The sequence below is a fragment of the Watersipora subatra genome, chromosome 1 (genome assembly GCF_963576615.1).
Source record: "Watersipora subatra chromosome 1, tzWatSuba1.1, whole genome shotgun sequence".
Classification (NCBI taxonomy): Eukaryota; Metazoa; Bryozoa; class Gymnolaemata; order Cheilostomatida; family Watersiporidae; genus Watersipora; species Watersipora subatra.
In genome coordinates this window covers 78,132,328-78,158,200 of record NC_088708.1, presented here as the reverse complement: position 1 = coordinate 78,158,200, position 25,873 = coordinate 78,132,328, and the positions used below count along the sequence as shown (strand labels likewise).

Sequence of the window (25,873 nt, the reverse complement as noted above, 5' to 3'; positions counted from 1 at the left end):
CGATGTACCCAAACCCCAATTACAATTTTAGATGCAAGGCTAATTTTTAATCACTGCTGCATTTTCTATCAACCTGGCATGCCTGTTGTTTACAGGACAGCTAAAGTACATGTTATGGTTATGGGTGGTATAAACCATTAGAATACAACTATTACATTCAATGTGTAAAATTAGTCAAACTAGAATGTCATTTCATGTCAAATCTAGCAATATGTGCATTTGTTAGTTTATTGAACTCCGTCGCTCTAGCAATGTATGTAATTTGTTTTTTATAAACTAAGATTATGGGAACTGAAACGGTAGCATTGACAATGGAGTACAGTCCACTCAACAATGTATCAAGTAGCGGAGAAGAAGTTGAGCAGTTCTCTTTGCCCGCAGTTGTTGCCACACAATATAACAGACCGAAACGGCGTAGAAAGAGAAAGGACTTTGACTCAATAAGAGCGCATGACATACATAATATGACGAGCAATTCGTGCTGCCGTCTTGGAACATGTTTTCTGGCATCTCTGATTGTTGTATTGATATCCGTGACATGCGGATTGGCAGTAATGCTTTTTTTAATGTCACGAACAGTCACACAGATTCAGGAAAAAGTTGACAATTTGCAATTGGCTAAGGAAATGGCTTCCTCAAGTATCTCAACCTTGCAAAATCAACTTGACACTCTGAATGAACAACTAGTTCTAGTGGAGTCTTCGGTTAGAAATGACTCTAAACAACTTAATTCTGTTCGAGTTCGAGTGAACGGCCTTGAGTCAAGTGTGCAGAGAATAACGACTCAGCTGGCAAGTGTTTTGTCAAATAGCGGCGGCAACGAAGGTGTTCAAAAAGAAGTTGCTAAAGCCGGCAGTGAAATACTAGCCATCAAAGATGATATAGAGGGTTTCAAAAGAAGGAATGATGGGTTCGATAAAGAGTTTACAGAGTTGAAGACCCTGGTCAATACAACGGTTCTTGCAGGTCAGTAAAATGCCCTGGTCAATACAACGATTCTTGCAGGTCAGTAAGATGCCCTGGTCAATATAACAATTCTTGCTGGTCAGTAAAATGCCCTGGTCAATACAACGATTCTTGCAGGTCAGTAAAATGCCCTGGTCAATATAACGATTCTTGCAGGTCAGTAAAATGCCCTGGTCAATATAACGATTCTTGCAGGTCAGTAAAATGCTGATAATATATCTATTTGTCACTTAAATTCTCTTAAGGAGAGAGACGTAGTTATCTTAGCCATTTTCTGCTCACATTTATGTTGTGTCATTGTTTGAAATTTTACAAGTTTCATTCAATTATGGATCTAAGTTGAAGCAGAAAACCTTTCATGTTAGCTTTTTCTTAGATGTCATCTCTCAAGTTAAGTTTTTTGTGTGTTCTTCTTTGTATGTATGACACTCGAAAGGTTTTTTGTGCAAATCATTGTGCTCGATCACACATATATTAGCGCATCTTTGCCATCAATAACGGTGGTGCAGCTACACCCATGGTAGCGTTAGCGTTATTTTTAACTCAGTTGTTGCCTTCTCTTGGAACCGGAATGAAAGAGACAGATGAAGGTCTTTTACAATGCATCGAAATTCTGTGCAAAGTTATGCTCAGTTGCTAATTTTATGTTTGATAGGCTTTCAAAATGGCCATGAACAAACAGATGGCAATCTTGTCATGAGATTAGATGACTTCGAGGAGATACAAAAGGTTAATACTTAACAGCATTGCTGTTTAACTCTATTGCTTAGTTCGGCTTTCCATTCCTTGTGTTACTCCCTCTTTCCCTATTTGACTCTTCACTATTTGACTCTCACCTTAATTGGTTTGTTGTCTCTACTACTCTGTTATACTCTCTATTACTTTGTTATACTCTATTAGACTCTATTACTCTGTTCAACTCTCTATGACTCTGTTATACTGTCTATTACTCTTCTACTCTCTATTACTCTGTTATACACTCTGTTATATTCTCTATTACTCTGTTCAACTCTCTATGACTCTGTTATACTGTCTATTACTCTCTTCTACTCTCTATTACTCTGTTATACACTCTGTTACTCTGTTATATTCTCTATTACTCTGTTATACTCACTATTACTCTGTTGTACTCTCTATTACTCTGTTGTATTCTTTATTACTCTCTTCTACTCTCTATTACTCTGTTATACTCACTATTACTCTGTTATACTCACTATTACTCTGTTCTACTCTCTTATACTCTCTATTACTCTGTTCTACTCTCTATTACTCTCTTCTACTCTCTATTACTCTCTTCTACTCTCTATTACTCTGTTCTACTCTCTATTACTCTCTTCTACTCTCTTATACTTTCTATTACACTGTTGTACTTCGTGTCCTTCGATTACTCCTCTTTTTCTCTTGAAATACATGTATTTTCTCACTGTATGTAATTTCTGTTAGTCAATCTAATAATTTCACAAAGAGTTTGTTCATATTTATTGACCTTATAGTGAATATACTATCGTAGCGGTCTAGTATTTCTCTACTGCTTTATTACTGAACATTAGCCATAGTTTATCTGACCCATTTGTTTAAGGTTAACTGTCACAAAATAATGTCTGAACACATCTGAAATATACATTAAGGATCGTAGTTTTCTCCATACAGGGGATATTAGATCAAAATGCTTCCATGGAAGCTCTTGCTGTGCGAGTCAAGTCGCTGGAAGACTCAGGCTGCAGTGATTTGTTCCAAACACTGGTTCACAGAGTTGACATTCTTGAAACATACATGAGAGACATACAGCAAGAAGTGGAAGGTGTTCTCACTAAATCTTTTGAAGATCGTGTGTTTAATCTAACAGCCTATGCAGGTATTGAAGATATTATATCAAGAGTGATCAATGTGAAGACTTCATCACTCGATCAGAAATCTCAAGATGCATTAGATATGGCTAAGGACTTGCGTGGACAGGTCAAAGATCTTCAGAAATTGTTGAATTCTCTTCAGTTTTCTCCAAGCGAATCTACTTCTGTTACTACCTCACTTCTTACTCCACCTTCCAAACCACTCACTCTGCAGACTACACCTTCCAAACCACTCACTCTGCAGACTACACCTTCCAAACCACTCACTTTGCAGACTACACTATTCAAACCAATCACTTCGTTGGTTGGTTTCACTTCAAGGCCTGGTTCTGACTATCAGACTGATCTTACCACAAAGGCAGTAGCTCCAGTGAGTACTGAAGACACACTTTCCAGAGTCGACAGCGACAGCTCTTTTCGCGTGAATATGAGCAGCAGTGATCTGGCAGCAATAATTGCTAACCCATTGAACTCATCTAGCACAAAGTCTGGATTCTGAGTCTGTAGGGACTTGTTGCTGATATTTATACCTGAAGCTTGTGATTTTGAATACCTGTGATTGTGCTAATAATCATTTTCCTGATACATGTACATGTCTTCTGTTGTGCTCTTTACTTAATCACCTGTTTCAGTTGTCACTTCATACAACGGAATTACAGGAACATTTGTTTCTACGCAATGAAATATTTGTTAATTGAACTGATTTAAAAACATAAACTGCATCTATGTGCATTCTACCTGGTGCTTGTTTTTCTGGGGGCTTCAGACCATTCCCGTTATTCATGTTTATTGTGCATGGAATCAATACAAAGTGTTTGCAAGCCATGCAACAATTTATTATTCACGAAAGACCAACTCATCTTGTATCAATCTTAAAGTATATGGTCAAAACGAAAGTAATACTTCAATTGGTAGAGTAGAGTGTGCATCGCATAACTGCATGGTAAGTGGCTCGGAGGAGATTTTCTGTAGGTTTGTGGTCAGGACAAAGCGGACAGGCCTCTGACTGTCAGCTCAACATTTATGTGCGATTCTGTTGATGAGAAGAGTTTTTGGCTTTGTCTATCTTGATAACCTCACGGTGCTTGTGAATGTACTCTCTGATGTTGACTAGCCCCTTTACAACGCAGGCACTCAGGGCACTTCTGTAGACGTTCATATCCGTCGCATCGTACCTGCAGATGGACACAAGCATTTTATGCTTGACACGCAGAGCCCAAGTTGTATGGGCGTAAATTTTTAATAGAACTGATGAAACGAATTTGTGAACTGATACTGCTACCAGTTTCTAATGCTTACCACAATAATATTAAGGAAAGTTTCTGTCGAATCTCTAATCACACTAGATCATATGAAAATGGCGATCTGACAAAAGTTATGTTATCACATACCATTCATCTAATTTGTCATCATAGCACTCAACATTAAATATTGTTGTGACACCGTTGAATCCTCCAATAGCAAAGATCATATCATCAATCACCTGGTAAAGAGACATATTAGCGAGAAATGGCCAGCTGCTACCTACTTAAAGGTCGACTTGCAACAAAATTCACATTACAGTTATTTGGTATCAAAAGATTCACCATGCTTTACTATGTTGTGTTGTAGGTGCAAAATATGTGGAAATGTGGTTACAAGCTCTTAAAAGCTCAAAAACGAAAAGCCGCCGTAGATTGGAATCTCGTTATTTCGATGACATAACCACGAAATCGTAAACAGAAACCATCTCTCACAACTACATCACATTTGAGCCATTTTGGAAAGAGAATCCAAACTACGGCGGTCTCGTGTAGCTGTGATTTTCTGTTCGTTTTTGAGCTTTTAAGAGCTTGTAATCACCTTTCCACATATTTTGCACCTACAACACAGCAGAGTAAGACATGGTGAATCTTTTCATACCAAATAACGGTAATGTGGATTTTGTTGCAAGTCAACCTTTAAACGTTATTAGCCGATCATACAGAGTCTGCAAACTCAGTAGTTCTCATTGCGACAAATAGAAAGAAGTATGTTCCTGCAGCTTATCTTGCAATAAACTAGAGAGTGGTCATTAAATAACCATGGTTACAACATATCAGGGAAAGAACTGATAGACATTGAACTATCTGGTGCTGTAGATTTAGTAAACATACCTCTATGGCGTAATTGCTTCTTGGGCTATACATCTCAGCTATAGTCGTCCATGTGTTTCTCTGCGAATCCCATTTCTCAGCGGTACTCAGCCTTGCCACACCATTGAAGCCACCTAAACTAGTTAAATATACATTTACTTATTAAATTAATTTTGAAGTAGAATCCACGCCAAACTGTTCCAACAGTCTCTCAGACCGCTGTCTGACAGGTTAATGTCGGTCAGACGGCTGCCTGTCAGACTGCTGTTTTTCAGACTGCTGCCCTGCCAAAAAGGTTTAGTGATTCACAACTAATAAAATCGAAACTTGAAGTTATCAACTGCCAGCTGTCAACTCAGCAAGTCGGCTCTTCCTTCCTCACCATCGATCAAGATTACGTGTCACTACTTTGATATAGTCTAGTTAAGTCTAGTTAAATTGTATGTGTTGCTTGCCTGGGTAGAATTATACAAGAGCAAATTTTTTTCAAAGGTTTCACAATTTTTGACAAGTTTCTCCTTCCTTTACAAACCTTTATTAAAAGTCCTTGTACATAGCAAGTGCTTGTACATAACAGGTACTTGTATGTACACCTGCACAAAGCAGGTATTTGCACACACCAGATATTTAAACATAGCAGGTACCTGAACATAGCAGGTACCGGAACTTCGCAGGTACTTGTACATAGCAGTTACTTGTACATAGCAGGTACTTGCACATAGCAGGTACTTGTACATAGCAGGTACTTGCGCATAGCAGGTACTTGTACATAGCAGGTAATTGTACATAGCAGGTACTTGTACATAGCAGGTAATTGTACATAGCAGGTACTTGCACATAGCAGGTGCTTGTACATAGCAGGTAATTGTACATAGCAGGTAATTGTACATAGCAGGTACTTGTACATAGCAGGTACTTGTACATAGCAGGTACTTGTACATAGCGTTTACTTGTACATAACACAGAATATGATCTTATATTAAACAATCGCTAACTACATTACATGCTAGCACTATGCTAACTAAGCTTAAAGATAATACGTACGTAAGTGTGTGCTATACTTTCAGACCATCAGTAAGGTACCTACTGCAGTAACCACGCTATATTATATCCAAAAAGTGAATGGTACTGATCAACCAATGTCAAAAGGTTTTTATCTACCACATGCAGAATAAAGAGTTTTGTTACTGACCAATCGCAAAGATGCAGCCATGGTGAGCAATGATGCCTATGCCACTTCTTCTGCTTCTCATCTGAGAAATTCCAGTCCACTGATTGGTCGTTGGGTTGTAATATTCAGCAGAATTCATGCACTCTGTACCATTGAAACCTCCGACTATGAAAACCTTATCTTCAAGAAACAACAGGCAGACTTTCGGTAGCACACCTCGCCGCGTTCATAGAAGGAATGTACACTTAATACTATGTGCAACAGATTATAAAATGAAAGTGCAGGTATACTATGTGATACAGACTTTATCGAAGGAAGCTACACGTATACTATGTGATACAGACTTTATAGAAGGAAGGTACACGTATACTATGTGATACAGATTTTATAGAAGGAAGGTTCATGTATACTATGTGATACAGACTTTATAGAAGGAAGGTGTATGTATACTATGTGATACACACTTTATAGAAGGAAAGTACATGTATACTAAGTGATACAGACTTTATAGAAGGAAGGTACACGTATGCTATGTTATACAGATTTTAAAGCAGGAAGGCGCATGTATACTATGCGAAATAGACTTTTTCAAGCTATTATGGCAGGCTGCCAGCTCATATTGCATAAAATAAACATTCATCTGACTAGATTTTATTGGCTATTATTGAATATACAGTATATGATTTAGAAGATTATGTGTGAATCATTCCACTTTAGCAGTTATGTGCCCTTAGCTACAATGCCTTCGCAAAAAAATAAACCAATATTTTATTCAGAATGGCACGGCAAGGAGATATCATAGCGTGTGAGGTAAGTTTATGCGATTATCATGCTTTGGCAATCAACAGAAAAGTCTTGAAGCATTGCCAGTTTAGAGTAAGTCAACCATTCCGTGACAGATATGCAAGGTTCTTCAAAGTTCGTTGACAGATATTCAAGGTTCTTCAAAGTTCGTTGACAGAATTTTAAGGTCAAGACGATCTACTAGCGCGCGACTAACATGGTTGTCTAATAATCTTTAAAGGCCCGATCGTGTCAAATCATACTACTAAAGGATAAAGTTTCATTGCACAATATGCTATCATCAAATCATGGATTAACCGTGTAGTGAAACTAAACTTATTGAAGATGTTACCATTGAGAGTCGCTGCACTGGCATCACTGCGCTGCTGACTCATTGGGGCGATAAGGCTCCACTGATTGCTTGATGGATCATATCTCTCAGCTGAGTTTTGCCTATTGGCTCCGTCATAGCCACCCATAGCATAGATCTTCTTGTCTAACACCGTAACGCTCACATAGCACCTTAGAATGTTAGACAATCTCAATTATCTCCTTTCTGGCTTTCATACCGAAGCATGAGTAATTAACAGACTAACAGTATACAGTTCGTAATGGAAACCTGTTTACATTCATTTAGTGTGATACTAATGTATTAATATCAAGTCTAAACCTGTCAGATTGTAATATAATATATTGCTTTTGCATTGGGTTTAAAAGTACATATTGGCATTTAAATACATAACTTCAGCGCCATAATATAATGTAGAAACTTTCAATTTTGTCTCAGTGTGCTTGTTAACAGAAAAGATCTATGCTACTCATACTCAATAATAATCATACTCCATACTAATCATACTCTATACTATTCATACTCTATACTATTCATACTCTATACTATTCATACTCTATACTATTCATACTATATACTAATCATACTCTATACTATTCATACTCTATATTATTCATACTCTATACTACTCATACTCTATATTATTCATACTCTATACTATTCATACTCTATACTATTCATACTCTATACTATTCATACTCTGTACTATTCATACTCTATACTATTCATACTCTATACTGTTCATACTCTGTACTATTCATACTCTATACTATTCATACTCTGTACTATTCATACTCTATACTATTCATACTCTGTACTATTCATACTCTATACTATTCATACTCTATAGTATTCATACTCTATACTATTCATACTCTATACTACTCATACTCTATACTAATCATACTCTATACTAATCATACTCTAAAATATTCATACTCTATACTACTCATACTCTATACTAATCATACTCTATACTAATCATACTCTAAAATATTCATACTCTATACTACTCATACTCTATATTATTCATACTCTATACTAATCATACTCTATACTAATCATACTCTATACTATTCATACTCTATACTACTCATACTCTGTACTATTCATACTCTATACTATTCATACTCTATACTATTCATACTCTATACTAACCATACTCTATACTATTCATACTCTATATTATTCATACTCTATACTACTCATACTCTATATTATTCATACTCTATACTATTCATATTCTATACTATTCATACTCTATACTATTCATACTCTATACTATTCATACTCTATACTATTCATACTCTATACTAATCATACTCTATACTATTCATACTCTATATTATTCATACTCTATACTAATCATACTCTATATTATTCATACTCTATACTATTCATACTCGATACTATTCATACTCTATACTATTCATACTCTATACTATTCATACTCTATACTATTCATACTCTATATTATTCATACTCTATACTATTCATACTCTATACTATTCATACTCTATACTACTCATACTCTATACTATTCATACTCTATACTATTCATACTCTATACTATTCATACTCTATATTATTCATACTCTATACTATTCATACTCTATACTATTCATACTCTATACTATTCATACTCTATACTAACCATACTCTATACTATTCATACTCTATATTATTCATACTCTATACTACTCATACTCTATATTATTCATACTCTATACTATTCATACTCTATACTATTCATACTCTATACTATTCATACTCTATACTATTCATACTCTATACTATTCATACTCTATACTATTCATACTCTATACTATTCATACTCTATACTATTCATACTCTATACTAATCATACTCTATACTATTCATACTCTATATTATTCATACTCTATACTACTCATACTCTATATTATTCATACTCTATACTATTCATACTCTATACTATTCATACTCTATACTATTCATACTCTATACTATTCATACTCTATACTATTCATACTCTATACTATTCATACTCTATACTATTCATACTCTATACTAATCATACTCTATACTATTCATACTCTATATTATTCATACTCTATACTACTCATACTCTATATTATTCATACTCTATACTATTCATACTCTATACTATTCATACTCTATACTATTCATACTCTATATTATTCATACTCTATACTATTCATACTCTATACTATTCATACTCTATACTATTCATACTCTATACTATTCATACTCTATACTATTCATACTCTATACTATTCATACTCTATACTATTCATACTCTATACTATTCATACTCTATACTAATCATACTCTATACTATTCATACTCTATATTATTCATACTCTATACTACTCATACTCTATATTATTCATACTCTATACTATTCATACTCTATACTATTCATACTCTATACTATTCATACTCTATACTGTTCATACTCTATACTAATCATACTCTATACTATTCATACTCTATACTATTCATACTCTGTACTATTCATACTCTATACTATTCATACTCTATACTATTCATACTCTATACTATTCATACTCTATACTATTCATACTCTATACTAATCATACTCTATACTAATCATACTCTATACTATTCATACTCTATATTATTCATACTCTATACTACTCATACTCTATACTACTCATACTCTATACTAATCATACTCTATACTATTCATACTCTATACTATTCATACTCTATACTATTCATACGCTATACTAATCATACTCTATACTACTCATACTATATTCATATCATATATACTCTACACTGCTCAACATTCAACATCATCCCCTTTCTCTTTATACAACTTACCGCCTAGCATTCATTGGCGACACATCTGTCCAAGTTTTCTCCAGAGGGTGGAAGCATCGGGTGCTGTTGAAATACTCAATGCCTGTCACATGACAAACCAGTTTATTAAACTAACAGCATCGCTGACAACAAACTGTGGTTCAAGATTATGCTGAAAGAATAATATAGATGTTTAGTCTCACCATCAAATCCCCCACAGATATAGATGAGGCCATCGATAGTCGCTGTGCCATGGTACGCCCTTGGACCTGCCATAGATATAATTCAAGCAGCAAAGTGTGCAAGTAAAATATATTTTAGTAACTGATAAAAGGAGAGTACTTCTTTGCATAATAGACACTACCACTGTTGTACTTTTGAGTTAACACCGCAATGATTCACAACATGTCTGTTATTTACATCTAATGTAAGTGCATGGTGATTAGGTTACATACCAAAGTTTAAACAGCATAATTATTTTGTAGAAAAGTCTATAGAAGTTTAGTTAAAGTAAGTTTCTATATAAGGTTGATAGCATAGTTAAAAATCTACTCTATGTATATGATATTTTGTTTTTTCTGAGTAAATAAGTTCATAAATGTTACAATCTGCGTGGAACACTCGCTCAATGAAATGTGTTATTTTAGTAATCTATTTCCATTCATTGATCTGGCAGACAAACTGTTAGTTTCTATTTGTTGCTCTGGTAAGCTGCTTGTAATATTTATTGGTCTATCCTATCAACTGTTAGTTTTCATTCGTCTGTCAGATAAGCTGTTAGTTTCTATTTGTTGCTCTGGTAAGCTGCTTGTAGTATTTATCGGTCTATCCTATCAACTGTTAGTTTTCATTCGTCTGTCAGATAAGCTACATATTAGTTTCTATTTGTTGCTCTGGTAAGCTGCTTGTAGTATTTATCGGTCTATCCTATCAACTGTTAGTTTTCATTGGTCTGTCAGATAAGCTACATATTAGTTTCTATTTGTTGCTCTGGTAAGCTGCTTGTAGTATTTATCGGTCTATCCTATCAACTGTTAGTTTTCATTGGTCTGTCAGATAAGCTGTTAGTTTCTATTTGTTGCTCTGGTAAGCTGCTTGTAGTATTTATCGGTCTGTCCTATCAACTGTTAGTTTTCATTGGTCTGTCAGATAAGCTGTTAGTTTTTATTTGTTGCTCTGGTAAGCTGCTTGTAGTATTTATCGGTCGATCCTATCAACTGTTAGTTTTCATTCGTCTGCCAGATAAGCTGTTAGTTTCTATTTGTTGCTCTGGTAAGCTGCTAGTAGTATCTATTGGTCTATCCTATCAACTGTTAGTTTTCATTGGTCTGTCAGATAAGCTGTTAGTTTCTATTTGTTGCTCTGGTAAGCTGCTAGTAGTATCTATTGGTCTATCCTATCAACTGTTAGTTTTCATTGGTCTGTCAGCTAAGCTACATATTAGTTTCTATTTGTTGCTCTGGTAAGCTGCTAGTAGTATCTATTGGTCTATCCTATCAACTGTTAGTTTTTATTGGTCTGTCAGATAAGCTGTTAGTTTCTATTTGTTGCTCTGGTAAGCTGCTTGTAGTATTTATTGGTCTATCCTATCAACTGTTAGTTTTCATTGGTCTGTCAGATAAGCTACATATTAGTTTCTATTTGTTGCTCTGGTAAGCTGCTTGTAGTATTTATCGGTCTATCCTATCAACTGTTAGTTTTCATTGGTTTGTCAGATAAGCTGTTAGTTTCTATTTGTTGCTCTGGTAAGCTGCTTGTAGTATTTATCGGTCGATCCTATCAACTGTTAGTTTTCATTCGTCTGCCAGATAAGCTGTTAGTTTCTATTTGTTGCTCTGGTAAGCTGCTAGTAGTATCTATTGGTCTATCCTGTCAACTGTTAGTTTTCATTCGTCTGTCAGATAAGCTGTTAGTTTCTATTTGTTGCTCTGGTAAGCTGCTAGTAGTATCTATTGGTCTATCCTATCAACTGTTAGTTTTTATTGGTCTGTCAGATAAGCTGTTAGTTTCTATTTGTTGCTCTGGTAAGCTGCTTGTAGTATTTATTGGTCTATCCTATCAACTGTTAGTTTTTATTGGTCTGTCAGGTAAGCTAAAAGGCTCTCGTTGGACTTTGTCACAACAGCATATTATATTCTTATGACATAATTCGTCAATTAACATTTTGGAGTGCCAAGGAACTTATATTTAGTATAAAAAGGGATATTTCACAAAAGAGCTCATATTTTGAGCTCTCCAGAGTGTAATACAGAACACTCGCTCCCTTCTATTCACCACATGAAATGTAAGTAAAACTAGACACAGCTTCCATGAAATATGGCTTTTCATTTCTTTCTGTTTAGTTCCTATCAAATCCTTCAGATGCTATTATATTCTGCACTGGTATGAAATTGTTAAAATGGTATGCTAACTATAGTATTGCGTAACTGCACCAAACTGCTGCACTAAACTGCTGACTGTTGTGATATAATGTAAGTCAGACTCAAGGCACTAGTCAGCATAAAATCTCCATTACAGGCCGTCTTGTCAAGTTTCTTATTTCAGTATCTCACGAGATGCAAAATTAGTATCAAATACAAGTACATTGATGAAAAAGTTATAAAAAGAAGGCGCTTGTAAGGCTATATACACATATTTGGATAGACTAAGTAGCTATGATTAAACCTAGCAATGCATAATAACATTGTAACCGGCAATTTCTGGACTATTCACAATCTGTAATTATTTAGGACTTTCATCCATATTATTAGATAGGTTATTAGAGTAAAGCCTGATATCTTAAATTCTCTCCACACTAATAGTTAAATGGCCTTGCGGGCTGTAACTACCTATCCCTACTATTATTATATGATATATTGCAGATTCCTACCGAGAGGGTCACCCCACTGACACTCAATCCACCTGTCAGCTCTAGTGTCATAAGTTTCCATCACATTTGTTGGACTCCCACCTGACCAGCCACCAATTGCAAACAATATCTCATGTGGAATTCGAGGTCTCGCGAGTGGGTTTGACTGATCCACTTCTTTGTCATCACTAATGTCAAGGTCATACAGAAACTTTATAGTTTCTATAACTAAGGGTTTACACTGATCACTACCGCTGACATAGGGGTGTGCTTTGACCTTCAACAGAAACAGTGGAAGAGTCTAGCAGGATGCGGCTCAAGTTATACAGCAAGTCAGGGCTGTTTCTTACTTTTATATTGGTCCTGCCACAGTTGAAGGTCAACGAGTTCAACATATATGTACATCAGTGTAGACGATTTTAACAAATAAAACATGTTACGAAAACTCTGGTAAGAGTTTTAAAAATACTATTTAAATGATTGTAAAGTATTTCATTTTTCACCAAAAGAATATAAATGTAATATATATGTTAAGTGAAATTCCTATACCTAAAATACTAAGGAGATTAATTGTTGGCTACAGTACAATATTAGCAACCAATCAAAATTAACAACTTCAGCCAAGGAACAATTAGCAAACTAAAAACTCAATGCGATTTATCCATAGTATCACCTGCCTTTTCCACAAAGTAGGAGGTGCTAAGGAGGCAGAGTCTCACGCACTCCAGTAATGGAAAGATGTGCTGTTTGCGGCTAGCCGTGTCATGGTCAATCCACCGTATGATTGCTTCGAACACTGGCTCTTCCGTTTTCACATTGAGCTCTTCATGTGAAAGAATTTCTGTCATCTCTTCTAAACTAAGAGATAACATTTCAATGCTTTTTTCACAAACTTCTTGAAAATTCCTGAGAACAAATCTCATGGCATCATTATCAAGATGAGTGCAAAAGTAAGTCCTTGCAAAGTTTCTTATTCCAATGCAATTTTCTACGCATATAAGAGATTTGAGGAATTGACAGCACGCTTTCACTAGTCCAAGGATATGGAGTTGGTCAGCAACGGGTAAAAGTTCTTCAACATTGTCTGTGGATATGCTTGCCTCCCTCGAGTAGGCAAACTCTATAATAATATCCATGACTCGTGCTGAAATCTGTGGTATTTCTAGAACCTTCTGCTCTGTTTCATAAAGTCCATTGGTAAACAAAGCTCTGAAATAAGGACTGCAGGCAGACATGATGAGTCTGTGCACAGGAAATTCTACTCCATCCGCTTTTAATATTGCATCGCATAGTTGGCCTCTACGGTGGATGTCTGAAATGACAGCGTATGTGTCCGCGCTGATCTTCCTCTGGCATGTATCCTTGTTGACAGAGCTTGCTGAGCTCACCCTCTTTGTCCACTCAAACTGTTGATTAACTGACAATGTCGGAGAAAGCATTCTATTGTCGTTAAGAGGAATAGTCGAAGTTAGTGAATACTTCCCTAAATGTTTGCCATTGGAATGCAAATAATGCAGCTACAAATGTAAGTCTTTTAACTTATTTTTAGAGACTAGAGCTCCAAATGATCTGCAGTTAATGCTGATCGATATGACCGAATATATATCTACATGTATACATTACATTCATATATATCTACATGTATACATTACATTAATGGTTGGGAAGTGAATATATATCTACATGTATACATTACATTAATGGTTGGGAAGTGAATATATATCTACATGTATACATTACATTAATGGTTGGGAAGTGAATATATATCTACATGTATACATTACATTAATGGTTGGGAAGTGAATATATATCTACATGTATACATTACATTAATGGTTGGGAAGTGAATATATATCTACATGTATACATTACATTAATGGTTGGGAAGTGAATATATATCTACATGTATACATTACATTAATGGTTGGGAAGTGAATATATATCTACATGTATACATTACATTAATGGTTGGGAAGTGAATATATATCTACATGTATACATTACATTAATGGTTGGGAAGTGAATATATATCTACATGTATACATTACATTAATGGTTGGGAAGTGAATATATATCTACATGTATACATTACATTAATGGTTGGGAAGTGAATATATATCTACATGTATACATTACATTAATGGTTGGGAAGTGAATATATATCTACATGTATACATTACATTAATGGTTGGGAAGTGAATATATATCTACATGTATACATTACATTAATGGTTGGGAAGTGAATATATATCTACATGTATACATTACATTAATGGTTGGGAAGTGAATATATATCTACATGTATACATTACATTAATGGATGGGAAGTGAATATATATCTACATGTATACATTACATTAATGGTTGGGAAGTGAACTTACATAGATTTTATTGGCTACATTTATCACTAGCCCACTGATTATCATAAAACTAGCAGTGAGTTTTCTTAGGGTAGAAATATTTTTGGATGAGGAGAAAGTGTTATAAAATTAAAATATCTGTTGACCAGTCCTATAATAGTAAAGCATTATTAAGGTATAAGGGATAATAACATAGCTATTTGTAGGGAGAAGTGTATTTAATCGTTAGATTATTTGTGCAGATACGCAACACCGGCATTTCAAATGTCTGAGAAGATCGACCTTGACGCTTTTTGTCAGACAAATTATGACAGAAGAGCAGAATCGAAACTAAATGTAGTCTCATAGACTAAGGCCTTTCAAATCAACAGTGTGGACAACAATAGACCAGAGGCTGTAAATTCTCCAAGCACGCTCCAGTCAAGCGATTGCTTGCTGGAATGCCGACTAATGCGCTTTGTGAATAGACAGAAAGCAGTGCAAGGCCGGATGGCCTTCCTGCCACCAAGAGTGACATTTTTGGGAGTATGATCGAACCTGGTTTTGATAGGTCAAGCGGTCTAGACCGCTAGGCTATGGCCGCAGACGTCAACACTCGCCAAATACATCTCTTGCAGTGGTGACGTCAAAATAGTATATAATGAGTTCTGTACCATGGTTTTACATGAGCCAACCGACTTTTATCTCCAACATAATCAACCAATAACAGTTGCTGAAAGAATAACTTTGCTAAAGAGTTGTAAATAGTATATTAGTAGACAGTGATAGTAGATAGTATATAGTAGACAGTAATAGTAGGTAGTATAATAGTAGACAGTAATAGTAGGTAGTATATTAGTAGACAGTAATAGTAGATATAGTATTAGTAGACAGTGATAGTAGATAGTATATTAGTAGACAGTAATAGTAGGTAGTATATTAGTAGACAGTAATAGTAGATATAGTATTAGTAGACAGTGATAGTAGATAGTATATTAGTAGACAGTAATAGTAGGTGGTATAATAGTAGACAGTGATAGTAGATAGTATAATAGTAGACAGTAATAGTAGATAGTATATTAGTAGACAGTAATAGTAGGTAGTATATTAGTAGACAGTAATAGTAGATAGTATAATAGTAGACAGTAAAAGTAGATAGTATATTAGTAGACAGTAATATTAGATAAATGTATTAGTAGACAGTAATAGTAGGTAGTATATTAGTAGACAGTAATAGTAGATAGTATAATAGTAGACAGTAATATTAGATAAAGTATTAGTAGACAGTAAAAGTAGATAGTATATTAGTAGACAGTAATATTAGATAAAGTATTAGTAGACAGTAATAGTAGGTAGTATATTAGTAGACAGTAATAGTAGATAGTATATTAGTAGACAGTAATAGTAGGTAGTATATTAGTAGACAGTAATAGTAGATAGTATATTAGTAGACAGTGATAGTAGATAGTATAATAGTAGACAGTAATAGTAGGTAGTATAATAGTAGACAGTAATATTAGATATAGTATAATAGTAGACAGTAATAGTAGGTAGTATAATAGTAGACAGTAATATTAGATATAGTATTAGTAGACAGTAATAGTAGGTAATATATTAGTAGACAGTAATAGAAGATAGTATATTAGTAGACAGTAATAGTAGATAGTATATTAGTAGACAGTAATAGTAGATAATATATTAGTAGACAGTAATAGAAGATAGTATATTAATAGACAGTAATAGTAGATAGTATATTAGTAGACAGTAATAGTAGATAGTATATTAGTAGAAAGTAATAGTAGATATAGTATTAGTAGACAGTAATAGTAGATAATATACTAGAAATTCCACTATCATACAGCCCACGACCAAAGAGATATTGGAAAAAAGAAAGGGTACTGATGGTTGAGAAATGCAATATTAGCAGTCAAATGGCCCTGCAGTGCAATAGGATAACTGCAATGGTAGCTGTAATGTACTGGGTATGGGTGTTATTATATACAACATATAGCAATAATGAAAGGAAAAGATTATATGTTTATATCTCTCCCCTGCAATAAGAGAAATGCAATATTGGCCAATATTAGAGGTAAAATGCACTGATATTATTAGAATAACCAATATTATTAATATAGTAATAATATAAAACCAATACACAATCTTGTTTACATTTGAAAACGTCATAGTTTTTATAATCTAATAAGTATAATCTCATAATCTTAAAATCTCATAAGAATCGTTAGAAAAGAATACCATTATCATTTTTTTTACTTACACTGCGTTGTACATCAGTTAGAATACCGAAGCACTCAAGAGTCTAAAATGTCAGTTACTTTGAAATCGGCAAAAATGAAACGATTTCAGTACTCCTACGGTAATTACAGAAACCTTCGACAATGCTATAGACTGGTGAAATGTGCACGTTATTTTTTCGTGAGATGCGCATGACTTTATCGTTCTATTCTCTGTCGCTCGGCGTTTCAATTTCCGGTCTTAACTTTTATTAAACCAAGCTTTTCAAGCGTATTGTAGCGATTTTCGTCAAAATTAATCTGTCTATTTGTGTATAATCCGATCAGATGGGTTAAGTTTTAAGATAATGCCGACGGTTTACAAAGACTTGGTAACATATTTAAATAGGCTTAAATGTGTTTTGTATCGTTATTATACTTTAACAACTCTACAAAACAATGGTGAAATTTGTTGATGAAATTTCTAGACAAGGGATCGTCTCATTGTTGATGATTAATTTTCGTAAGTTATGTGCACATGCATTTATCATAAAAACTTTCAAACTTCGCCTCCGCTCGTTTGTTCGTGAGATTAGTAGACAGTAATAGTAGGTAGTATAATAGTAGACAGTAATAGTAGATAGAGCATTAGTAGACAGTAATAGTAGATAGTATATTAGTAGACAGTAATAGTAGATATAGTATTAGTAGACAGTGATAGTAGACAGTATATTAGTAGACAGTGATAGTAGATAGTATATTAGTAGACAGTAATAGTAGGTAGTATATTAGTAGACAGTAATAGTAGATAGTATAATAGTAGACAGTAATAGTAGATATAGTATTAGTAGACAGTGATAGTAGATAGTATATTAGTAAACAGTGATAGTAGATAGTATATTAGTAGACAGTAATAGTAGGTAGTATATTAGGAGACAGTAATAGTAGATAGAGTATTAGTAGACAGTAATATTAGATAGTATAATAGTAGACAGTAATAGTAGATAGTATAATAGTAGACAGTAAAAGTAGATAGTATATTAGTAGACAGTAATAGTAGATATAGTATTAGTAGACAGTGATAGTAGATAGTATATTAGTAGACAGTGATAATAAATAGTATATTAGTAGACAGTGATGGTAGATTAGTAGACCGTAATAGTAGGTAGTATATTAGTAGACAGTTATAGTAGATAGTATAATAGTCGACAGTAATAGTAGATAGTATATTAGTAGACAGTAATATTAGATAGTATAATAGTAGACAGCAATATTAGATAGTATAATAGTAGACAGTAAAAGTAAATAGAGTATTAGTAGACAGTAATAGTAGATAGTATATTAATAGACAGTAATAGTAGATAGTATATTAGTAGAAAGTAATAGTAGATATAGTATTAGTAGACAGTAATAGTAGGTAGTATAATAGTAGACAGCAATAGTAGGTAGTATATTAGTTGACAGTAATAGTAGGTAGTATAGTAGTTTTAATATTTACAGTATTATAGAATATTAGAAGCTCTACATAAGTTTCTATTGGCATGTCATGTCAATGAACGCACAACAGCAGTTTTATACATAAGTCATAACAGAGGCAAATGCTAATTCAAATTAAGGTTCTAGATAAATTTTAGTCTAATGGTTGACACGCCTGTGACTGACACGCCTGTGACTGACACGCCTGTGACTGACACGCCTGTGACTGACACGCCTGTGACTGACACGCCTGTGACTGACACGCCTGTGACTGTTACGCCTGTGACTGACACGCCTGTGACTGACACGCCTGTGACTGACACGCCTGTGACTGTTACGCCTGTGACTGTTCCACATTTCCTTTCATACTCATGATTCAGAGAAATCATCACAATATGCTGCTCTAATAGACTGCTATAAAAATGGTCTACTTTAAAATGTAGGAGAGAATATGACTGATTCAGTTACTATCGGTGAACAAACACTGCAATTCTACCAGGATTAATAGGCTACAGTCAGATTCAGGCGATTACAAGTCACACAACCTTGCAATGCAATTACCGTACAATGTCATTCGCGATGTAAAAACATACCTAGTTCTATGTGACAAACCTAGCAAGTCATTCAGACAAAGGCATTTAGAACGGAATGTGACTCGAGACAAGATCCTGGAGGCATGAGTGCACAAAGCTCTCACTCCTACCCTTATTCGTAACAGCTAATTCTCTGAGAATAAGCTTTGTAACACCTCAACAATCTCATCACAAGTCCCTTGAACTTATGAGTCATGGCCTCTCAACTTCAAAAAATGCATAGAATTATCTCACACACGTAACGTAACTGGTTATTAGTGAATAGCGATAGAAATACCTCACTCAATAGGTACATTATATTGAGTGAGGTACCAGTTGCAGTATGCTAATGCACTCCACTGCACTCATCTGCCAGTGAGCCTAATTACATCATATACCAGCAGGGAAATTCAGCAGAGATACGTTTAGTTCCAGCGCAATCTACACAAATGGTAGCCTTAAGTCCATCAAGAACGTATGCCACAGTCAGCAAAAAGATCTGGTGACATGAATACGCCGCCATACAAACAATAATTCGATAGCAGCATCACAAACTGACAAGAAAATAGAGATTCAATTTCTCATAAATATGTATTAGTATCAAAACTTCTCAGGAGTGTAACTGTAAAATGCATATTATGTAATACATATTACACACACATTTACAAGTAGTGTATATGATGAAAGTTATCAAAAGGCATTGCGCCAAGGCTGATTTGGACAAGTAAATGCCTACAATATTATGACCATATTCGATAATAGAAAATCTTTGCATAAGACATGAAGCATAATATTAGAAACATGCCAATATATTCCCCATATATAGAAACCAGTAATACAACTAGCGCTGCTAAGGGGACATAAATAAATTAAACCAAAACAGGAGAGAAAATTAGCTTAGCAAAATTCCCACCTATTTTTGGAGTGTTTGGTAATATAAAACACCCTCACCAACTTTCCTCTCACATATCTTTTTTGTTAGCTAGATTAACCAGGGGAAGCGAATGCTAACAAAACTGGAGAATATCATTCGCAACTTCTTGCATACTAGTGGTGGCCATGTGGCTCTTGATATTGAAGATAGTGACTTGTAGACAGTTCCTTAAACATTACTGTTAACAATCCATCATTATACCTCGATAAACAACCAGCAATTCTATCTACACTTGATGGTTGACAGACCCGATTAAGTTACAAATGATATAAAAATAATTTTGTTCCATTCCATTTTGCAACACCAATTGCAGTAGGAAAAACCAGAAACTGAGAGTAATGCACAATAGTGCTGTATTGCCAGGTGCCCAGGAATGAAATTGCAATTTTGTACCTTTATATGGAATTCAATTCATCGCTCTCACGGGCTATCTTGGGAAGCTCTACGTCAATGAACTGTTTCAGCCTATCTAAATACTGTCCATACAACTCAACGTCATTGTGTCCAGCGCCCTCGACGAACAGAGGCTCGACAGTGATAGGTGTGCTCTCAAAGATCTTGATGCCATGATTGACGCTGATCACCTCATCATCAGTCCCGTGTATGATCAGGGCAGGGGAGGCAATCTTATGCACCTTATCTATGCTGCAAAAGATAAATCATCTGAACATTGCAGAACTGTTACCAATCTCGTATAACAACAGCGGCTGAAGTAGCCAGTTATAACATGATAGTAAACAGTAAATAGTAACAGCGCGGCTAAACATGGCTATATCAAGGATGCGATTCACATGATTTTTAACTCGTGTAAACCAAATATTTTTACCTCGGAAAAGAATCGCAGCAGTATGTTCGCTGAGTATTGGGGCATGTGACACGTAGGCCTGACATGAGAGGCGAATGAAGAATAGTACCTGCAACCGTTACTCTAGATGCAAGATCAACAGTGGGTACGGTACCTATGCTCTGGCCATAGAGTACAATGTTACTCGGTGTCACACCATATTTACTACGCAGAGTTGAAAATGCTGTGTCAATGTCTTTGTACATGTTACTCTCTGAGGGAGCGCCCTGGCTAGCCCCGTAGCCGCAGTAGTCATAGCTAAATATGTTGCATTTGAGACGTGTACCAAGACCGATAAGAAAGCTCGACATCTGGCCCAGATCTACTGCGTTGCCATGACTGTAAAGAATGGTGTATCGCGATTGTGGGGCGCACTTGACATACATCATGGCAATATTGTATCCAGCGCGAGTTTGACGCTTAAGCACTTCAATGCAGTCAAGTTCCTTTTGACCATACTGAAACTCTGCTCGATCACTAAGGTGAAGGTTATAAGTTTCAGGATCATCACTTGTAATGGTGTATGTTGGCTCCGGAGGGAGAAAGGCTAGCTTGGCGGCGATCTTAGATGGACACGGAGGACAACAGAAAAGACAGCAGAATTCGCGACAGGTTAAGGAGTTCATGGTTCCACTACAGCTAATCAAGTCTTCCTCGTTGTTATGGCCATTCTGCAGTAAAACAAATAAGGATGGAGGAAAGTTTTAGCAGTGTCGTTAGGCATAAGAAAGCAGCCAAAATGAAACAGGTGCATGATGTTTCTGGAAACATGAAATAGGTATTAAATGTTCAACTCAGATACCATCAAATTTAATAAATAAATTAAGGTGCGGAAGAAAAACTACCTGTAGCCTTCCAGAAAGTATCTAAGCACATCAAAAGGATCCTTGATTGCGCAGTATTTAGCAGATATCTAGTTAAATTAAGTTGTTATTCTAAGGTTGGTAGAATAAACAGTTCTCTTGCACCTAACTTTAAATTTAAAGGGAGGCTTGGCAGTAAGGACACGGTAGGAACCATGGCTCACTAAACACTCTCGGCTATCTGGATGCATGGGCCAGTGCGCTAAACCCTGGCGGAACACGAAGAACAATAATCTAAAAAAATGAGTGATTGCGTTGTTTAATGATACTTCCTCTATGAAATTTGCAATGCTAATAGTTAATGAAAATACGAGGTAACAAAGAAGTATGAGTCAACAATTGACACTGAGAATGATTGATTACAAGTCCCCTAGTAGTAGTACGAGGGCTAGCGGTGCCCAACCTAAAAGCCTTGTAGCAAACAAACAAAGATGTAACAAGTTCAACTAGTCAAAGTCTTGAGCAATCAATACAGCTCTAGCCTTTATTGTACACAACTTCTTTGTTATAGAACAATCAAGCCTCTGATACCCTCCTAAACAGACTTAATAATGTTTTTAGAACTGTCACACAATTAGCCATGTGTAATAAAACAGCAATGACTTACATAAACTTTTATGATAGGTTTCAGGCGGGCTACACATACGGACACATCGACGATGTGCCGTGTAAAAACAAACATGTTGACCTGTATTGGGAAAACTTATCTGATGCATCTGCAAATGGCTGACATTGGTTGTTCTAACAATCATAATTTCAATTGTATTTTATTCATTTCCAATGCATTTTGGTTTTATCAATTTTAAGTGCCGAAGACAACAGGGTTTTATGCAAACAACTATTTTTATACAAAAAGATGTTCTTACTATAAACAGATACAGTAGATACTAGTTTCACTAGCTAATAAATCAGGTACGTGTAGAAGATTGCATAAGAAACGGTGGTTTAGGCAATAGCAAGTGTGTCAGCACTCATTTTGGTGATGAAATGTTGAGAATTGACAAAATGCAGTTAGCATGTAACATGTTAACAGGTAACATATGACTTTTGGAGTATGTCGTTAGATGATTACTGATGCTGGGGCTGGTAAAAAAATGTACCCAAGCGTGCCCTAAGACAGTACTTGACCCAAGGTTGCTAGATGAATATCCTTGTAATGAGACTAACAATTCTTTTCATTTTCCTGTCAAATATTGCTAAAACTCAAGCTACCGGTAGTCTCAACATACTTATAAATTGTTTTATAGGACTAACTTAAAGTAGGCATACTAGTAGGCCTATTCTAAGGATTGTTTACAATACAATGAAACTCAGTTGCTGCATGACTCCCATAAAGCAGGAGGCTCATACAACTTGGCATTTACATGTCTTCAGACGGAGGGTAATAAGAGCAGCAGAGTGCTAAATGTTACCATTTTATTTAACAAGTCAAAAGTTATTTCCCATCTAAGGCTGCAAAAGGCAATAATAATAGAATTTCATAATCACGTTACATAATGTTAATTATGATACCTCTCAAGCTACCTTGAGTAATAATGAATAACCAAATGAGAATTAAAGGTTAAACGAGCAAATTATTTATTGATTAGGTAAGTAAAGTAAAATGAATTGAGACAACTCAAAAACTTCAATTTAAGGAAAGATAACAACATCCTTGTTATGAATCTGCTACGTATAGTAATCTATAACTACTCACTTGTAGCGTCGACAACCCAAAAAAGAATAAAAACAATTACAACCAAAATTTTTAATTCCAGGAGCTTTGTACGATTGCTTTAAACGGAACTATTAAGCAAATACAAGCATACCAAAAGAAAACAAATTGACCAAGAGCCCTCTAACTAGCGCGTTCACTGGTGCAATCTACTTTTCGCTGGATGCAAAATGTAAGACACCCGTTGATTGGTTGATGAATTCTAGCGATGCTCGCAGGTTCTTTATATTCTGGTAGTCATTTGATCAATGAAAATTTGCTGGTTAGAATTTGTAACTGAACTGTATCTGACAATTTTTCCAATTAGTCGACGCATATTTTGATTTTTTTAAATACGTACAGTCAGAACGCTGACCGACCGTTCATCTGATTTTCGTTCACAAGAGTAGATTCAACTATGTTAAAAGGATTATCTCCCCTTTAAGTAAGACAACTAACTCATTAGTGTGCTTTACTTTTGATTGTCTAAAACAATTTCAATGATAAAAAGTGTTACATCGATACGAATAGTAATTATTTTTATGTCATTTACTGGTATTAAAATTTTTACATGAATACTATGATACAGATCTAGTTTGTGGGTTCTATCAGTGAGGTGATTAATCTTGCCTCATTGGAGAAGCTCACCAGTTTAGATTGTCTCAACTATTGTTACTGTATATAAAAAGAGCCGTGGTTTATTAGCCAGAAGCAGATGACTGTTTTCTAACAAAAAACTTTATTAATATCACAACAAGCAAAAGTGCAAATGAATGCGATTATGAAGTGCAAATGACTCATTTGATGTACCTCCTGTACCAACCAACAGAAACAGCTAAAAAGGGATCTGAGGTGACAACATTTCAACTCATTGTGTTTTTACCATGCAGAAGATATGTACACATCAGACAGCTAGGTTGACCTGAGAGGACGTGCTATTAAGAGCTTCTCAGATTTTACAAATTTTTCTTCAACTTTTATGAATATTTATCCCTTTTATTACTTTCTTACCCCTTTTTATACATATTTTATACTACCATATCACTTTTATATTGTTTTGAAGTTAGCAGGAAGGCAGCTTGGCCGCTTCAGGCACTGCTGTGACTAGTGGTAGACACTGAGTGGGACAACTCTTTGTTTTATTTTAAAGTCCTGATTTTTAATTTTGTTTTATTAAATCTCAGTGATAGAATGGTTAAGGCTAAGACTTCCAGAGGCAGTGGTTTGATTCAGTTGGATAGTCAGTGTGGTAAATGTAAAAACAAACTGAAAGATGAAGTAGATAATTTAATTCAATGCGATTTTTGTCAGTTTTGGTTTCACTATAGATGTGCTAGTTTGAGCAAAGAGGAAGCTGAGCTGCTGTCGAGGCTGGAGCCTAAAGGTGCCAAGTGGGCCTGTAAGGTATGCAGCAAGGGAGAAGTTTTTGTTCAAAGTAATCCCCAGCTAGATAATATCGAGAAAAGTTTGGATGAAATCAAGTCCTTGGTTATTGGTAGTCTTGAACCTCAAGTTGAGGCTATAAAAAAAACATATGCAGCAGCAGTACAAGATATCGAAAAGAACACAAAAGTTCTTGTTAGTGCTGCAAAACAAACACTTGTGAAAAATGAAAACGAACAAAAAGAAGCTAGAGACAAAAACCTGATTCTTTTTGGACTCCAAGAGTTCAACACCAAACAGGAAACTGTTGAAGAAATAAACAAGCTCTTTTCAGAATGTCATCTCTCAAAAGTAATTGAAAAGAAGAACATGTATAGGCTAGGTAGGATAAGTGAAGAATCTGACTTGAAAGATAAGAAACCAAGACCTATCAAAATATGCACAGAGTCTAAGGAAGACAAATGGGAAATAGTGAGAAGAATCAACAGCTTTAAGAAGGGGGGTATTTTTGCAAAGCTAGATATGTCGAAAGAGGAAAGAGAGGAGGATTTTCAGTTATACCAGACGTTAAAGAAAATCAGAGCAGAAAATTCTACAAATCGTTACAAAATAATCAAAAAAAAAATAG

General features: G+C 35.1%; 3 protein-coding genes across 4 annotated transcripts; 1 reads left to right on the top strand and 2 right to left on the bottom strand.

Moving 5' to 3' along the window:
- Window positions 1-286: 286 nt before the first annotated feature.
- On the top strand, window positions 287-3,644 carry LOC137406384 (lamin-B3-like). Its single transcript, XM_068092963.1, has 3 exons — window positions 287-966; window positions 1,622-1,695; window positions 2,617-3,644. Exons 1-3 carry the CDS (start codon window positions 312-314, stop codon window positions 3,313-3,315), a joined length of 1,428 nt encoding a protein of 475 aa, XP_067949064.1. The 5' UTR covers window positions 287-311; the 3' UTR covers window positions 3,316-3,644.
- Window positions 3,645-3,684: 40 nt separating this feature from the next.
- Window positions 3,685-14,388, bottom strand: LOC137406376 (kelch-like protein 10). Its single transcript, XM_068092952.1, has 9 exons — window positions 13,588-14,388; window positions 12,932-13,187; window positions 10,266-10,331; window positions 10,084-10,165; window positions 7,237-7,406; window positions 6,123-6,281; window positions 4,952-5,064; window positions 4,208-4,299; window positions 3,685-3,991 (listed from the first exon to the last, which is right to left on the bottom strand). The coding sequence occupies exons 1-9, from the start codon at window positions 14,347-14,349 to the stop codon at window positions 3,838-3,840; spliced, it is 1,854 nt and encodes a 617-aa protein (XP_067949053.1). The 5' UTR covers window positions 14,350-14,388; the 3' UTR covers window positions 3,685-3,837.
- On the bottom strand, window positions 13,635-24,030 carry LOC137406397 (alpha/beta hydrolase domain-containing protein 17C-like). 2 transcript variants are annotated; one of them, XM_068092980.1, is made up of 4 exons: window positions 23,866-24,030; window positions 21,289-21,977; window positions 20,856-21,107; window positions 13,635-13,768 (listed from the first exon to the last, which is right to left on the bottom strand). In XM_068092980.1, the coding sequence occupies exons 2-3, from the start codon at window positions 21,930-21,932 to the stop codon at window positions 20,858-20,860; spliced, it is 894 nt and encodes a 297-aa protein (XP_067949081.1). In that variant the 5' UTR covers window positions 21,933-21,977; window positions 23,866-24,030; the 3' UTR covers window positions 13,635-13,768; window positions 20,856-20,857. The 2 variants fall into 2 exon arrangements, with proteins under 2 accessions (XP_067949081.1, XP_067949073.1); XM_068092972.1 differs by lacking the exon at window positions 13,635-13,768 and having other exon boundaries at window positions 20,101-21,107.
- Between the last annotated feature and the right edge of the window lie 1,843 nt (window positions 24,031-25,873).